General features: G+C 42.5%; 1 protein-coding gene across 3 annotated transcripts in view; it reads left to right on the top strand.

Annotated features, from left to right (window-relative positions):
- RFTN1 (raftlin, lipid raft linker 1) overlaps positions 1-16960 on the top strand; it is a 200368-nt gene that overhangs the window by 66264 nt on the left and 117144 nt on the right. For all 3 annotated transcript variants that reach the window (XM_032332324.1, XM_032332306.1, XM_032332317.1), the window contains one exon: positions 10981-11167. In XM_032332324.1, the coding sequence (XP_032188215.1) occupies positions 10981-11167 (187 nt within the window). The remainder of the gene's footprint in view (positions 1-10980; positions 11168-16960) is intronic.

Raw genomic sequence — 16960 nt, forward strand, 5'->3', positions numbered from 1 at the left:
CCAGACTAAAGTGTGTTCATGACTTTGGGGCACCATCCGTTTGGGAAAAAAAACATTTTTTTCCATTTTATGTTGTTTGGGGTTAGGATTCCCAGTCACCTCTTATCTATAACCATGGTCTTTTGTCTTGTCACTATTTGGCATCTCTGCAAGGTGACAGTTTTACATTCTTCCTTTGCTTTTGTTCTCTTATCCCCATTTGGTTTTTCCTCCAGGTCAGAGGTATGTATCCAACTCATGTTTAAAATTGCTACTTAAATAGTCTGTAGTAGGGATGAGCCATGGCGGAGTCATGGCCATTCCACCATTGATGGATTTCATTGTGTGCATGTAGGAAGGAATGAAAATGCCGCTTGGCTGCTTCAGACTTGAAAAATGCGCCATGTTTCTTCTTGTTCTGAAAGGGCTGACTCCCTGGCTGGCTCTAATGGGGTTGGCCCACGTGGGCGGTGGGGAGAACATGTGTGGGAATAGGGGACCACGTGGTCTCCAGGGTCAGGATGTGTTTGCTGGCTCGTATACTGCCCATTTTAGGCACTCCTTTGGTTCCTTTAGCTTCTTCGCTTTCAGCATACCTGAATAAGAATGTATCAGGGCAGTCATGCTTCTTAGTTGATTCTCCACAGCTCCTTGTAAAGGTGCATTATTTTTTGACATGCCTTCTCTGAGAACTTGGCCACAGTGACATTATTTTTTCCAGTACTGATTACTTTTATACAAAGTCTTCAGACTTTATCCTAGAAATCCATATAGGGTCCCATTTACATTCTAAGCAGTTTCATTTCCATACTGTTTGTACATATTCATTAGTGGCTGGTCTGGGATGCAATCAGTTTATTGTACTCTCAGAATCAAAGAGAACTACATGGAGTGTCAGCTCTCATGATGATATCATGCTCAATTAGGAAAATGGCATAAAATACGGACAATGAGCTTCCCTTCTGACTCGCACTAAGCTCTCCTTAGGTTTGGTGTGGCCCACTTTGAATAGAAATTCTGAAGACTTGGTGATCCTTTGCATCTTCTCTTCACTAGAAAAAATATTTTTAAGTACGTGAAATATTTTATTAATACTCTGAGTTCAGTTTCTAGCCCGTTGCTTTTAATATTTGAATACCCCACCGTGAAATCCAAGCAGCGTGAGGCCTGTGTCGCTGGAAGAGCTTTCTTGATGAATCTTCGCCTGGGTCTTCTCTGACAAAGTGGACCAGTGAGATGAGCAGTAATGCCATCTTTTGGGTTTGAATAATGGGTACAATCAATGGGAATTATTCAGCACTCTCCTTCCAACTTCTAGACACTGAATTTTTTGGGATGTGGTATTGTGTGTGTGTAATTCAGTGACTGCGGGTGAGCCTTTGAAATGACAAGCAAACCAATAACAACTTGACTCCCCCTCTCCCTCCGCCCTTTGCTGTACACACACGCACATGCACACACACGTGCACACACCTGTTGTCACAGCCTCTGATAGTCTGATGCTTCATAGTCATTTGTAGTCTTGTGGCCTGCATCTGAAGAACTCATGTGATGAGGCATCTGTTGCTTTACCAGTTACTGTGTGATTGACCTGTAGAATCCTAGATTTTATATTAAGCTTAAAGTAGAGTTTTCAGTCTTCCTGAGATTTCCCCCTTGAGTTATCGACGACTTAGGTATGGTGTTGAGAACTGTGTTTTATGAAACCTGATTGGTGGTTGCCAAAGGCCACAGGGAGAGAAAAATGGGGAGAACTTGCTTAACAGAAATGGGGTTTCCTTTTGGGCTGAGGAAAATGTCTTAGAAATACAGAGAGGTGATGGTTGTATGACATTACAAATGTACTAAATGCCACTGAATTGTTCACTTTAAATGATTGATGTGTGGATTTCACTTCAATTAAAAAAATAAAAAAGAATAAGTAGTGTTTTAATGGTGTGGTCTCCTGGACCTGGATAGGCTTTATATTATTATTTTTTTTTAAGTTTTAAAAACATGAATGTATTTGATGGGCCGCCTGGGTGGCTCAGTGGGTTAAAGCCTCTGCCTTCGGCTCAGGTCATGATCCCAGGGTCCTGGGATCGAGCCCTGCGTCGGGCTCTCTGCTCAGTAGGGAGCCTGCTTCCTCCTCTCTCTCTCTGCCTGCCTCTCTGCCTACTTGGGATCTCTGTCTGTCAAATAAATAAATAAGATCTTTTAAAACAACAACAACAAAAACAGCATGAATTTATTTCATAAGATGGTGACAGAAATCTGAATTCGGAAAGTCTCAAAATGAGAGTTTTAACTTATTCTGCAGCTTTAGAAATGACACAGACAGAAGACATTGGGCTGCAAACACTATTTAAAAAATGGAATTCTTATTCCTTACCTATACAGTAAAAACTGCACATTGAAAAATGATTGATTTGAGCATTTTGCTAAATTGAAGCTACTGCAGAGCCCAGGCAGACTAGTGTTATAGAAATAGCGGCCTTCAAGGAACTTTAAAAAGAGAGAGAGAAAGAGAGATTTGGTTGAACAGTGGCATTATCAGCTTTACCTGCGAGGGAAATTACCCGAGGGGGATGGTGTCCTTCTCTCAGGTTTCACTCCCTGGTATTGACAGATCCATTAGCAGATGTAATTAGAAAAGCAGAGTCGGACTTTGAATAATTAGGTTAAAGTCACACATGATGGCTGAGCCAAATCACAGAAGCTGTTGCCGTTCACCCTGCCGTTGCCTGCTGTAGGATGGAAAGAAGTGTGCGGGTGCCGAACACCACTGGTTTCCTTCTTGTCTGGACACCTGGCGCTCTCCCAGCAAGAAAGTTTGAAGGGAGCAAAGCCGTCACTTTGGGTCTTCTGAGGATGTCTGAAAGGCTTCGTTTCCAGGGAGTAAGTGGGGCACAGAATGTTTTTGCTAAACAAAACATAGTCATAGCAAAAACAAAATCTACTTCATCCCAGGAGTGTTAAGAAATGTGTGGTTTTGTGGCTGAGGTTTCTTTCCCCCTGTTTGCATTCCTTTTTTTTTTTTTTTTTAAACCCCTGGAATAATGGTTTATTTATTTATATGAAGTTATTTTCTGAAAGGAAAACAAAACGCTTATTCCAAAAGATCTCTGGACTCTCATGCCACCCCAAATACCTTTCCAGCAGTACTTTCTATATTTTGATTTTTTAGAAATCAAAAGCCTGTTACTGGTAATTGAATGAGGAAAAAAATATTTCCAAGGGATTCACACTGTAGTTATATGGCTTTAAACTTTCTGTTCATCTCTACATCAGCATAGAGGAGAGATTTGGAAATAGGGGGCTGTGTCGAATGCGTACAGGTGTAGCCTTGAAGGCTGGCATGAATTGTGATAATCTGGGAATGAATGGAATCACAAGCTCTTCAGTACATAACCGAGGTTCACACCATGCCTTGACAGTGTGAAGATCGAGGACAGGAAGGAGTAGGGAAGCATCCATCCCCCTACATTTATCAAATGCCCCATCCAGACTCTGCAACCTACCAAGTCTTGGCTTTGGGACATATGGACTTGAAAATCAAATGGGAATTACTTACCAAATCTAAAGATTAGCAGAGTTTCTATGAGGACCAAAACTATGGAGTTCTTTAAGGTAAGAATTAGAAGTTCTGGCACCATTGGGCCTATGTTCCCATTGACAGTAACCAGGCTGGAAGGACACAATGCCTCCCCCTTGGTGAGATGGGGCTTTGGTAGTCATTATTCTTCTCATAGCTCTGTCTCTCATTTGCTTTATCCATCCGGCTCCTGGCAGGCCCCAGTTCCTGGCCTTGTGCTCTGCCCCAGAACCTCTACCAGGTCATGAGATAAGAACCAGTTCCTGCCCAGGCTGCTAGGAGAGGCCGGCTGGAGAACTGGGCTTTGCAGAGCAGTAGGTCCAAATCCGTGTATCGGTGAAGATACAGCTCCCTGAGTGGGAGCACAGGGATCCAGCCTGGTCCCTGGGCTTGAAGACTGATCCCTGTCGATAAAGACTTGGGAACTTGATGGACTGGAAAGCGTGATCTTCAGACAGACACTGGGCCCTAACAGTGGCATTGCCTCAGATTGGAATAACATTGGCCAAGACAGCATCATCAGTGTCCCTTGTCTTCAGAATATGAAGTTTCCTATTTAAGAATTTTAATGAGATGAGGTGGCTTCTGTAGTTCAGTCCTGGAGAGGACTCCTGATAAAACCCCAGGAAGTCAGAGGAACTTCAGATAACTCACACTGCTGTCCTTGTAGCTCTCCACTGGGAAGAGAGGAATCCGTAGTCCCTAGGGATGCTTCTTAAAATACCCCTTTCCTCTCCCACGACTGTGCAGGCATCTCTTCCCTAGAATGCCCCTGGAAAGCTCCCCACACTCCCAGGGACAGTCAGAGCAGACAACATCCTTTCCTAGTGCCTGCACTGGGCAGAAGACTGGGACCCTCACAACAGTGATTTTTATTCTACCCTCCTGGCAATAAACTGTTTTTTTTTTTTTAACTTTTTTTTTTAAAAGATTTTATTTATTTATTTGACAGACAGAGATCACAAGTAGGCAGAGAGGCAGGCAGAGAGAGAGAGAGGAGGAAGCAGGCTCCCCGCCGAGCAGAGAGCCCGATGCGGACTCAATCCCAGGACCCTGAGATCATGACCCGAGCCGAAGGCAGCGGCTTAACCCACTGAGCCACCCAGGCGCCCCAATAAACTGTTTTCGTACCTCCTTCTCTCTCCATCTTTCCACCCACCCACACCTGTGGTTTGTCCTTATTCCCATTTTGCCTCTAGTTTAGGGGAACTCTTTGAGTTTGCTTTGTAAGGCATTTATTATATTATCTGATATCTTTTTTTTTTTTTTTTTTTAGTTAGAAACTGGGTGTTACTCTTCAAATTGAATAATGAAATCATTGCATTTTAAGGCTGGAAGCTCCCTTCAGAATTGCTGATCCAGGGGCTTCATTTTATAAACAATGGACCCAAGAGATGGGGTGGGAGTTACATGACTCGCCCAAGGTTACATAATTCGTAAACGAAGTCAGGCAAATCTTACAAAACAAAAATAGTAGAGAGGTTATTCTGGTGGGTGGGGTGAGATTTAGAGCAAGAGGCTACAATTGGTATGTCCATCCGAACAGATAAGTCACTCCTTCCTTTATTTTTCCAGGAATAATACTGGAGAATTGGTCAGTTTATAAGAACTAGGGTTTTTCTGAAGGTGAAGGTTCAAACAGAAACAAGAAATTAAGGTCCTTAATCATATTTACAACAAGAGCTTTTTTTTTTTTATTGCAACGAGATTGTTGAGATTCATTTTTGTTTGTTTTTTAACCATGAAGCTAAAACTTACTTTGCCAGCATGCATACCAAAAATTAAAGCCATAAAATTGCTGAGTTTTGACAAGAGATACATCTTGAGATTTTGAGATAAAAATTTTAAAGGTATGATGTTTTATTCAGGGAGCATTTAACTAGAAAGTGGTTGATTGACTCCTGTTTTAGGGACACTGATCTGTAAGCCTGGAGCGTAGGGGGAGTGGGTGGAAACAGGGAACGATTTAGTAGCCCAGAACCATGGTGTCATCACCAGCCCCGGCTGACCGGTGTCCCCATCAACCACTGCAACCACCACTGACCATGATCTTTTGGAGCTTTGTCGATTCCACGTGCAACGTCCCATATGACTCTTAGAGTTGCTGTATGATGTTAGTAGGACCATTTTAAATAAGGAAACTGGGTTTTCACGTGCCCAGGGTTAACACCAGTGAGGAGTATAACTAAAATCCCAGATCTTCTCAAAGCACCGACTGCTTTTACTTTTTTATTACAGCACGATGCATAAGGGGGAACAAATCTATAAATGATCAGCATCACAGGAAAGGCTTATTTTATTATAGCGGTAAGAGTTTTGAGATACTTGAAACATTTACAAAACACTGCACTGTGGAGACTGGCTGAGTGGGTGGTCTCATATTGGTTGACTCATACACACTTTCATCAAAGTGGAGGGCTGCCTAGTATTTTTAGGTTTGATTGACATTGTGAAATTACCTTCCAAAAAGGGCTCACCCACCTACCAAAAGTCTGTTCAGTTTTGCGAATGAAACAGCCAGCATCGATGCCATACACAGGGACTCTCATTCGGTTCAGCCACTTTGTGATCTAAACCTGCCCCTGTTCCCTTGGCACAACCCACATGCTGACCGGCTCCTGTCAGTTGTAGGGCCCAGGCACGAGAGTGCAAGAGATATTGGGCCAGAGGCAGCACTAGGGTGAGGCAGATGAAGCAACATTTTTTAAAAGGACGAGGTCACGGGGCGCCTGGGTGGCTCAGTCATAAAGCATCGGCCTTTGGCTCAGATCATGGTCCCAGGGTCCTGGGATCGAGTCCCACATTGGGCTTCCTGTTAGTGGGGAGTTTGCTTCTTTCTCTCCCTCTACCCCTGCCTGCCCCCTGCTTATGTTCTTTCTCTCTCTGTCAAATGAATAAATAAAATCTTAAAAAAAGATGAGATTAGTAACCTGCTGTATTAAGCTATATTGGAGCTTAAGGAGAAAGGAAAAATCAGTAAGACTGATCCCATCTTTATTAAAAGTTTTGATATTTTGATCATGATGGACTTTGGGTGAATTTTCCCTTTTTAACATATTGCATTACACTCTTATTTATCTTGCTGAAGTTTTGGTGCTCCTTCATTTCTGCTCCTGGGGCAGTGTCTCCCCACAGGGTGTCGCACCCTAGTCTCCATCCTGCGTGGGGTCTGGGGGTGCTCAGTGGGGGCATAGTCCTGCCTTGTTGTAAACTAGGGAAGAAGACTGTGCAGGCCCCCACAGTGGGCCTGGGACTATCAGGGCAGGGAATTCCAGGCTTGATTGTGTGAGGTTGGGCTGTGGGTGATGGGTGGATGCATGTCCTTAGGTCTCTGGTTTCCTTGCCCGAGGAGAGGAGAGGAGAGGAGAGTGTCTGGACAAGGGCCAAAGGAACCTTCTGGAGAGGAGTTCTCAGCCTCAGGGTCTCCTGGAGGGCTTGTGAAGATGTGGATCACTGAGATTATGATTCTGCAGGTCTGAGTTGGGTCCCAGAGTCCCCATTTCTAATGAATTCCTCCATGCTGCTGGTGGTGGTGAACCAAAGAGCATAATCGGCTGACCCCTGCTCTAAAGCAAGGGGTCCAGGATAGGGGTCCCCTTGCCTGGGTATAAGGGGGAACTTAGAGGGTTTCTGTGCATGGGAATTTGGAGGGGCTGAGCATTCTTTACCAGACTTGTCTTTAGATATTCTTTGTCTAGCAGCATATCCAGAATGTACCCTTCATGGGGAAGGACTGCATACTTTCCTGCTTTCCTGGCCAGTCTGCTATTTGTCACTGTTATTGATGGAGATTTCCCCAGGATTCTGGAGACTGTTGCTATAGATTTCTTTTTTCCTGTAAATTTCTTGCATGATATATGGAAATGAGAGCTATAGTAGCTGATGTTAAGTAGTATTCTTAAGTAGTCCTAGATTTTTTTTTTAAGTTTGTGTTTTATTTTTTTAAAGAATTAATCAGAGAGAAAGAGAGTACAAGCAGAGGGAGGAAGAACAGGCTCCCCGCTGAGCCAGGAGCCCTCTGTGGGACTCCATTCCAGGACTGTGGGATCAATACCTGAGTCAAAGGCAGATGCTTAACCAGCCGAGCCACCCAGATGCCCCTATTTATTTTTAAGATTTAACTAATTAATTAATTAATTTGATAAAGAGAGTGCATGCATGCGCAAGGTGCCAGCACAGGGCGGAACGGAGGGAGAGGGGCAAGCTGACTCTACTGAGCTGGCCCCATGCAGGGCTTAATCTCAGGACCCTGAGATCATGACATGAGCCGAAATCAAGAGTCTGATGCTTAACTGACTGAGTCACCCAGGTGCCTCTAGTTTGTGCTTTAAAATAACACATTATTTTAAAAAATACACAAAACACTTTAAAATAATGTTTTTGCATATAAATAAGAAACAAAATATCTCATAAACCCTCACTCAGTGACCCCTATGGATGGTAATAGTACTGGAAGTACAAAATAAAAACCACCTTTCCATCCTGCTCTCTATTCTCCATCCCTCTCTAATAGTCATGTTTTTGTGATTTCTTTCAGAAAAAAATTTATTCTTTATTCTTATCTATCTTTCTAATTATTCGTACACAAGACTATCATAAACATTGTTAGACACCTTGCCTTTTAACTTAGTAATTTATATTGGATGCATTTCCATCAGCACATAACAGATTTATCTTAATCTTGTTAAATGGCCCATAGAATTCATCACTGGGGTATCCCAGTGTTCAGCCAGCTAGCCCTCCAGTGAAGAACAATTTGGTTCCAAGGTTTTGCTGTATGAACAACCCTGTAGTGAGTATCTTTGTCCATATATCTTGAAAAACATCTATGAGTCCAGCAATAGGCTGGACCCTACCACTGGTAGGGTCATTGGACAATGGTGTGTGTACTTTAGATATGAAGGCAAACACCATATTGCCTTCCAGAGAAGCTCACCCCATTGGCCGTGAAGAGCATGCCTGTTTCCCCAACATTCTTGCCCACAATGGGTATCATAGAAGTAAAAAGAAAACAAAATATGTTATTCCAATAGTAAAAATAAATAGGAATAAAATTGATAAATGTACAATATCTATGTGAAGAAAACTTTAATATGTGCCTGAGGGACTCCAAAGAAATCTGAAATAAACAAAAATTATACCTTCTACTTGGACAGGAACTTGTGGTATGATGAAAATAGCTATTCTCCGTCAGTTAAGCTATAATATGACATGATTCAATAGTATCAATAAAATTATTTTTTGGATGGAGGTTTTGATGAACTGGTTTTAAAGACCATTTGGAAAAAAAATAAGAATAGACAGGAAGATTTAGATACTAAACAGGAAGATAGGAAGTTTCAGGAAATAACCTGACCGGATATTAAAACATAACATTAAAATTATTAATACAGATTAGCGGATCACAGTCATAAACTTAAATATATTCAGGAATATAATATGATAAAGGTGGCATCTCAAAGTAATGAGGAAAGGGGTAGAATGTTGAATTCATATTGCGTAGATTCCAAATTGGATCAAAGACTCATATCCAAAAAATGACACATGTAATCACAGAATTGTTTTATAATCCTAGATCTCTCTGCTATGACACAACACTCAGAAGTCATTGAAAACAAGATTGAGAAGTTCAGCTTCATATAAAAAGAAATTCTTCATGACAAAACCCACCTTAGGCAAAGTCAAAAAACAATAAATTGGGGGAAGATATTACAGTTAGTATGACAAATAAAAACTAAATTTCCTAATGTATAAAGAATTTCTACAAACCAATAGAAGAAAGGACCATTAACCCAATAGAAAACTAGGCAAAGATTATGAACAGTTAATAGAAAAGGTGACACAGATGGTGTTTAAACATGAAATGTTCAGTAAGAAAAAGTAGAAGTTACCTAGTAAGAGAAATATAAATCACCCCTACAGGGATCATTTTTTCACTATGAGATTAGCCAGGACATGGAAAAAGGAAGACCTGTACACATCACTGATGGGAGTTAAATCCTTGCTACTCTGTAGAAGAAATTGGACCATATCTGAAAAAATTACAGTGTGTTTTTTGTTTGTTTGGCCCAGCAAATTCCTAGGTATGGAATTCCTAGGTATGATGTATTGCATGTGCACCCGTGTGAAATTAGCTAGGAGTGATATTTTCCATGAGCATTACTTACAAAAGCAAGAGTTTGAATAAACTATGGTCCATCATGTGGTGGAAGACTGCGTCTGTCAGAAGAATGAGAAAAAGCTCTGCGCACTGCTATTGAACGGTTTCTAAGAAAAGTATATTGTCAATTGATAAAAATTAGCAAAAAGCCAGATGTGTAACACTGTGCTACCATTTTTTTAAAGGTTTCATTTATTTGTTTGTAAGAGAGAGCATGAGAGGGGAGAAGATCAAAGGGAGAAGCAGACTCCCCGTGGAGATGGGAGTCTGATGTGGAACTCTGTCCTGGGACTCCAGGATCATGACCTGAGCCAAAGGCAATCACCCAACCAACTGAGCCACCCAGGCGCCGCTATGCTACCATTTGTATAAAAAGAGAGGGAGATATGTAGACATTTTTACTTGTATATGAATTCAGCAGTGGTTAACATGTGTACAAAAAGCAGATAATACTGATTTCCCCTAGGGAAAAAAGTCTAAAGGGGAATAGGGTTGGGATGTATATTTTAATTTGGGTATTTGCTTACACCTTTGCATTTTTGATTCTTGTCCCTCCTTCTCAAAAAAGATTTTAAATCCAAATCTTAAAATAATTCAGTAGGTGAGAAATGTGTTTTGTGTGCTTCCAACGTGGAGTTAATGTGAGTGTTTTTTCGGATATTAGTTAGCTTTTTGTGTTTTTTTAGGCCATTGCGTCTTCGTGTATTTTGGCTTTCTCTCTCTTCCTTGCTTTCCATTCTCTTCCCTTCCTTTCAGCTTCTCCTTCCCTTCCACTTCCTCTTCCCCTTCCATTCCTTCCCTTCCTCTTTCCTCCTTCTCTCTCTCTCTTCCAGTGATTTCTTTGCAAATTAAGGAAGTTATCTCTTTTTCTTAAGTGTCACAGAAAATATGTTCAGTTTGTCTTCTGACGTTGTCAATGCTGTTTTTTGCCACCTGGGAATTTTATATTTGCATGCCGTTGTCATTTTTCCTCCTCCTCCTCCTCCTTTTCTTTTTTTATTTTAAGGGGGTGGAAATGACTTTTCCAGTGCGGTCTCGGAGAAGATTGACTCTAGATTTAAAATATCCAATTAGCAACGCCTTTGGATGAGTTGGAAAATAATCTGTTTTTTTTAAGTTCTCTTTGACGACAATAGTTAAGACAGGAGTAAACCCATTCTTAGTAAGAGGTGACCTGGAGGTCTGCAAGGGCAAGGGGAGAGGGACTTGGGGGAGGGCGAGCCCTTTCGTTACGTCCCTAATAAGCCTCTCCTCTCTGCGCCCCCAGCTGAGCTCCCGAGGTCTTCAGCGGTGAGGCTGGCCTCCTTGCACGACCTGCCCGCCCAGCTCCTGGAGCTGTACCAGCAGGGCTTCTCGCTAGTGGCCCTGCACCCCTTCGTGCAGCCGACCCACGAGCGGGAGAAGACACCACTCGAGCACATCTTCAGGGCCATCCTGATCAAGAAAACTGACCGGTAAGTCCTCTGAGGTGAACCTTAGCTTCGCATTAGGAGGTGGCTGATGTGTGTTGAATGGAGAAGGGGAAGTGAAAAGGGGTGGGGGGTGGGGAATAGAGAATATATTTGAATTTTCCTGGTGTCCCCAGGGCCTCTGCCTTCTGACAGGTAAGGCAAAGTGAGAGACAATCAGACAGAAGTTTCACAGTGTCCTGTGAACTGCCCACACGCACATGGCGTGAGTAGAGAGTTCCATATTATATCCTGACCGTTCTTTAATTTATTGGATTACACCCAATTAGAAAGATGCCTCTTCTGAGGAGGTGTGCTCCCAGAATATACAGCTGGTGAAGTATCATACTGTTAATCTGAAATGCATGGCTACAAAACACACTATTTTTTTGAAGGCTATATACAAACGTATTATCTTCCTCCAAACTCCAGAAATACTCGGATATTTTAAACTTACCGTATGTTCCATCAGTCACTTGGGAGGAGAAACAAAACCCACTTTATTCAAGTGCTGTGATTGAATTGTCTTCATTTTAATTTCCAAGGCTTCGAGGGTATTTTCAATATGGTTTGTCCACTTGAATGTTTATTCTTATATTTTTACAGGTCTAATTAGGAAAAAGAGGTGGAAATTGGTTTCTCAAAAAGAGCAGTATTAATTTTAAGTGATTTAAAAAAAATAACAAAAGTGGGATAGTAAGCACGGTATGTTTTTGTGTTTTATTTTGAAATAAAGTCTGGCAAAAGAAATCATCAGATCTGTCCTTCGGCCAACCCTCCTGGGAGGAATGACAACGTGTGCTGTAGTTTAAAAAGAGAGAGTGCAGAATGACTGCTTCTTTTTCTCTCTCTTTAAAAGTTACTTTGCCTGGTAGACAGACATCTGGCCCGTGAGCTCACAGGGACAGCTGTGAGGCGGAGGGCTGGTGACTAAGACGAGCCCCTCCTTCCTGGCCAGTAGTGTTTCTTTCTTCATGGCTGATCAAGCTCTGGGCTCTCAGTCAGAGTCAGCCTGGGTTGGAATTTGAAGTGAAAGATGGCGGACACCTTTGCTAATGTTCAACATTACCATGGTTTTTGTAGTGAAACTTTTCTCAAGCCTTCTTTTCTTTTTTTGAATATTCATTTTTTTAAAGATTTTATTTATTTGACAGAGATCACAAGTAGGCAGAGAGGCAGGCAGAGAGAGAGAGAGGAGGAAGCAGGCTCCAGGCTGAGCAGAGAGTGGGACTCGATCCCAGGACCCTGGGACCACGACCTGAGCCGTTAACCCACTGAGCCACCCAGGTACCCCTTGAATATTCATCCTTTATGTGGATTTGTTATATCCAAGTCAGTCACCAGAGGAAATCACTGTGGACTCACAGTGGTTTCAGGTTCCACCAAGACACAGGGTTTGCGTGATTATCAGGGGTCACTCATGTGGCGTGCTCACCATATGCCAGGCTTTACAGGTATCATTTCGTTCTCATAAGCAGCCTTTGAAAGCGGTAATCTTTTATTTCCATTTTAAAGGTAAGGAAGCTGAGGCCCAGATGTTGACTTATTTATCAAGGTCACACAAATGACAGCAAGCAGAGCTCTGATTGGTCCCAGGCAGGGACCAGGCAGACTCTCATCTGAATCCCAATGTGAAGTACTTGCTGTGTTCTTGTCCCCTGTGATTCTGTGGACAACCCCCTTATGAAAAAAGCGGGGAAGAGATCTTTGATTTTTAGATGAGGTAATAATTTCATTATTTCCGCTTTCCTCCATATTACCGCTCAATAATCTCAGGCAAGTCAGAATTTCAGAAAAGAAACAAAATAAAACCATCCTGCCATGTACCTTCCAGGTCACACGAGGCATTCACGGAGCATCGGTGTTTCCTCCTCTTTCATCATTCCATTGGACTGGATGTTTAGAGGGGAGGATCCACCTTGGTCATCTCCCAAGAGCATCCCTCAGTATCATTCTGCTGCAGGTGATGTGAAGATGGGATTTGGCATGAAATCAGCACATCAGACATGAATTTGACTGTAAATGTGAAGATGCACTTTTTTTGTTTTTGCTCTGGAGTGGCACCTTTCAAACTTTGATGATGTACCCCTGTGCATCTCCCGGGGACATTCTTCAAGGGCGGTGTGACTCAGCAGATCTTTGGTTGGGCCTGGGACTCTGCATTTCCAGCACATTCCTAGATGATAGCAGTGCTACTGGTCCATGAATCACACTTCGAGCAGCAAGGGTGAGAGGACCTGACTAATTCTTGTCCGGCTCCATGCCTGACACTCACCAACACTACTCGGGGATCGCCCCTTCCCTGCTAGGGAGAGTTCTGAGCACCGGAAAAAGTAAGAAAGAGCAGAGGGCTCCTAGGCTGCGAGGGCTGTGAGGGAGTGCTGTAGGGTCAGGGGCACATTAGTAGATTTTTCTGGTACTAAATGATTTGCAGGGCCTGAGCTAAGTCTCAATGACACAATCAGATGAAGTGGGTGAGAAAGCTCCTCTTAAGGATTAAGAACCATCACTTTTGGGAATAGTCCATAACCAGATAGCAGCAGAGCTGAAGTTTTACACACACACACACACACACACACACACACACACACACACACACATTTTTGTCCCCACTTCCTCTGAGGACCATCCCTGAGTTAACGAACTTACTTTCCAGGAAAGGAAAATGGGTCAAGTCATTAAGAAGAATGAGACATGAGTGTGTAGGAGGGTTTTCAAAAAAGAGAAGACGGCATTCTCCTTGGGTTTAAGTTCACTCTAGTCTACAGTGCCTGGGGTCTACCTACTGCTGGATGGCTTTAGGGAACATTCCAGGTTCTTAATAAGTAGATTCAGAGAAAAAAATTCTCTGGATAACTTTGTGCCGCGTCTTTGAAGATGCTCTCACTCCACCCCGTTTTTTTTTTTTAAAGGAAATTGCTAAAGGTTTTTGTCATGATCATGAGAATGGTAGTTTAGCATTCTCACAGCAAAAATGACCAAGAGATTTTCCCTCACTTCCATTTCACATTAGTATTGGGTGGGAGGAGCGGCAGTAGGAAGCAGAGTGATTATACAGTATCATTTTAAGGGACAGGCATTTTCTCCCCTGGAAAACCCAATAACCATATTTTTGCATCCTGAAGAAAAGAACCCACACTATTAAGAATAAATAAGCAATAACAACAGAGGGTTTTTTTTTTGTATCAATGGGGAATTTATGTGATAGAAATGAAAGAACGAAATATGTGATTAATTTTTAATAAAGACTGTTAAAATGATATTTTTCACAAAGTCTGCCAAAGTTCTGATAGCGGTAGATGCTGTTAAATGAAATGATTTAGCTCTCAAAGAGGAAGTAAATGCCTGGTTAATATTTTCTAACTGAACCATTCCGGAAGAGCTATTGGTAAACTTTTTAGAGTACTATCATTCCAAATCAAGTTCATTCTCAAGAATTACCATGGGATGACAACTTGAAACCTGGATATGAACCTTAATATGTTTGAAAGGTGTACATAAAGTTTTTAGCAAATAACTGGGCTTTGGGATCTGTAGCAGGACCAGGAAAAAGAACGGAACCACATAAGCTTACATTCACTCCGTCACCCATTTCTTTGCAAACACTTATTGAACTGTACTCTTAGTAAGGTATTTTCTAGGAGCTCTATCTGGTGGGGAGGTGGAGGGTGCAAGGTTCAACTGGACAATGGAGCTTACCTTCTAGATACCTGTGATTTCGCTGAGAACATAAGGCATGTATGTACCTGATGCCATGGGAAAAGGAGAAGTCATCTCCTCCTGGAAAAGAAACAAAGGAAATGTTTGTTGAAGAAGGGGCTTTTAGCTTGGTCCTGATTTCTTTGGGGACAAAAATAGGAGTAATGTACATGAGGCAGGAAGAGTTTATTAGGTCTTCTAATGCAGTGTCTCCAGTGGAATCTGGATCATTTGAGAGCATCAATGACAGTCGGACTGTATTATTAATGAGTCACCCCAGAAGCTCAGTGCAATAACATTCCTTTGGGCCCTGTACCATTTTGGCGAACTTTACTTAAATCCATGAAAGATTACCTGATCCTTTTTCTTGAAAAATCTGGTAAAGGCCATTTCATTTTAAGATGTCAGTCCAACCCACATTCCTCAGTACAAATTGTTCTTGATCCTAGGTGTGTTGAATTTACTTGAAAACTGACAGAGGAATGAATAGCTGAATTTGAAATATTTAATGAATAAGTAGAAAGAGAGTTTATACTACTTTCCCGAAACGCTTTCTTTAGAACGCTTAGTGATTTTTTTTTTTAAATTTTTAATTTTTTATAAACATATATTTTTATCCCCAGGGGTACAGGTCTGTGAACGCTTAGTGATTTTTAACAGACACTATAGTTAGTGTAGTTCCACTCACTCTGAAGTCCAAGTACAGTCAAGTATCCTTCATTTCTTGGGGGGCAATTTTCCTTAGAATGAGTTGCCAAAGATCTCAAAACTTGATGGCTGAGAGAAGTCATTCATTCACATGTCACTTCTGCTTTTTCATGCATGTGGGTTTAATTCTAGGCCGTCTTATGGTGGTAGGCATGACCACAAAAACACACTGGGCCGCTCCGTTTTCCAGCTGCTGCTTTGTCATTGTTTACGCATAGAGCCGTTTCAGGGTGTCTGTGATGTGTTTTTCCTCACTAATGGGTGAAGCCATTTGGGTCCAGGTCCCCTGGGATATCGCCTTATATGATACAGGGACCACAACATCTGTGAACCCTGTGGACATGCATCAGGTGCCCTTGGGCCTCGGGTGAGGAGGTGGGGCGCACAGATGAGCTACTGCTAATGCAAGGGGTGGGACGCAGAAACCCTTGTGGATGGTGGAAAATGCATGTAATGAAAACTGCCCTTGAAAATCTCTTTACTTGCCCATGAAATGTAATACCGGAGCATTTCTCTACCTGCCCGATGCATGTTTTCCTTCAGGATGAGATCAGCTTGGTGTTTCCAGCAATGAACCCCACGGGGAAGTAAGCTGGTTCAGTTAAGAACGAGTGTTCCTTAGAATCACATCTGAGGGGTGAGGCGCTGCACTGGGAGAGGCGTTGGTGAGAACGGAAGTGGAGGGAATGGGATCTCCGCGCCTCCTGTCTCCCATCCATTCTGGGACACATCTGCCTGTTGATTAGAATAACTGGCTCCGTTTTAAGTGGTGAACAGTCCTCTCATTCACTGAGATTTGTCGAAGATAAGCATGGGTGGTATATAGCTTCACTATGCAAAGATGACTCCAAAGAGATCTCAGCTTTCAAGAAACTCATCTACCTGGGTTGGGGGTGGGGGGCAGTTGTCAAATATATATGATGCAAGTGATGTGAACGCCAGCTAAATCTGTAGGTCTGGGTTCTCAACTCTCACCCAGAATTTGTTAATGGGGGTGCTTTAGATAAAGAAGCAGTCTCCATGACCCCCTTCTGCTCTGGGTCTAGAATGATGGTGGATTTGAGCAGGGAAATGAGAGATGAGGAAGGTCTCTCAGGCAGGGGGACTGGCCCAGGGGAGCCCAGAGCCCTGATAAGCAGACCATGGATGCTGTGGCCTGACCGGAGCACAAGTCGGAGGGAAGCAGGGAGAAGAGGCATGAGGTATTTGGGAGGCCTCTGACAAGTTGGGCTAGGAAGTTTGAATTTTATCTTGAGGTCAGTGGGGAGCCATTGCAAAATTTTTGTTTTATTTTGGAGGAGCAACACTTAGAAGTGCCGAGTTTTCAAAGCGGAAGAGGGGAAGCTGAAAGGGAAGGACAGTGGAGGCTGAGAAAACACAGTCAGTGAGGGA

This window comes from Mustela erminea, chromosome 1 (genome assembly GCF_009829155.1).
Source record: "Mustela erminea isolate mMusErm1 chromosome 1, mMusErm1.Pri, whole genome shotgun sequence".
Classification (NCBI taxonomy): Eukaryota; Metazoa; Chordata; class Mammalia; order Carnivora; family Mustelidae; genus Mustela; species Mustela erminea.